The sequence below is a fragment of the Neltuma alba genome, unplaced genomic scaffold (genome assembly GCF_004799145.2).
Source record: "Neltuma alba isolate B1F8T4 unplaced genomic scaffold, ASM479914v2 tig00010062_pilon, whole genome shotgun sequence".
Classification (NCBI taxonomy): domain Eukaryota; kingdom Viridiplantae; phylum Streptophyta; class Magnoliopsida; order Fabales; family Fabaceae; genus Neltuma; species Neltuma alba.
Window position 1 is genome coordinate 485418 of NW_021635021.1, and position 1318 is coordinate 486735.

At 37.2% G+C, this 1318-nt stretch overlaps 1 protein-coding gene across 1 annotated transcript; it reads right to left on the reverse strand.

Annotated features, from left to right (window-relative positions):
• Positions 1-402: 402 nt before the first annotated feature.
• On the reverse strand, positions 403-927 carry LOC114754070 (uncharacterized). The gene has a single exon (XM_028942810.1). It carries the CDS (start codon positions 925-927, stop codon positions 403-405), a length of 525 nt encoding a protein of 174 aa, XP_028798643.1.
• Between the last annotated feature and the right edge of the window lie 391 nt (positions 928-1318).

Here is a 1318-nt window from a genome sequence, read left to right on the forward strand (position 1 = left end):
ACCAAATGTTCCAACAAAAATTATCATTCAAATCCTAACAAATGCAGCTTTAAATCACAGGAACATGCAATGCATTATTAAGAACCAAACACCTTTGAATTAAATCACATGTTGAGTTGCAAAACATAACCCAACTACTTCAATCACAACTCAAATATCAATACAATCACCATCTAACTAAGCCATCAGCAATACTTATCTCCCCCATTCTTATACAAAGTATTCTCCTCAGTACAAAACCAATGAGCTGTGCAAACAAGGAAAAACCAACTAAAAGAAAACAAACAAACAAAGATTTACCTAAGCTAACAGAAAAGGGTTTACCCTACACTTATTCTCTTAACAAGTTCAAATATGTAGATAAAAGCACATGAGATAAGGTGGAAGAAACAACCTGTAGCCTCATGGGGGATGGAAGTGCTCATGATACAACTTGAATAAGTGACCATTAACTTTCAGACTTTGGCCACTTTTTTCATCTGTTAATTCAACCATTCCAAAGGGGTATACTTTGGTGACTAGATAAGGCCCATCCCACTTGGTTTTCAATTTTCCATGTTTAAACTTGAACATAGCCTTGAATAACAGAACCTTATCACCCACATGAAATTGTTTTCTCAGAATTCCCATGTCATGAATGATTGTACTCTTCTCCTTGTAGGTTCTAGAGCTCTCATATGCCTCTATTCGAATTTCTTCTAGCTCTTGCAGTTGCAATTTCCTCTCCATTATAGCAACTTTAAAATCCAAATTACATGCTTTAATTACCCAATAGGCCTTGTGCTCTAGTTCAACTAGGAGATGGCAAGCTTTTCCATAAACTACCCTATAGGGTGACATTCCTATAGGTGTCTTGTATGCAGTCCTGTAGGCCCATAGAGCTTCTTCCAATTTAATGCTCCAGTCCCTTCTTGATGGTTTAACCATCTTCTCTAAAATCTGTTTAATTTCTCTATTGGAAACCTCTGTCTGACCATTAGTCTAGGGGTGATAAGCTGTGCACATCTTGTGAGTAACTCCAAACTTAGAGAACAATCCATTCAAGAGCTTATTGCAAAAGTGAGTCCCACGGTCACTTATCATGGCCTTAGGGATTCCAAATCTTGTGAAGATATGTGACTTTATGAATTTTGAAACTGTGACTGCATCATCTTTCTTTGTGGGGATAGCTTCGATCCATCTTGAAACATAATCCACAGCCAAGAGAATATAATGATTTCTAGAGGATGGTGGGAATGGACCCATGAAATCTATACCCCATACATCAAAGATTTCACAAAAGAGAATAGGATATTGAGGCATCTCATTCCTCTTAGTT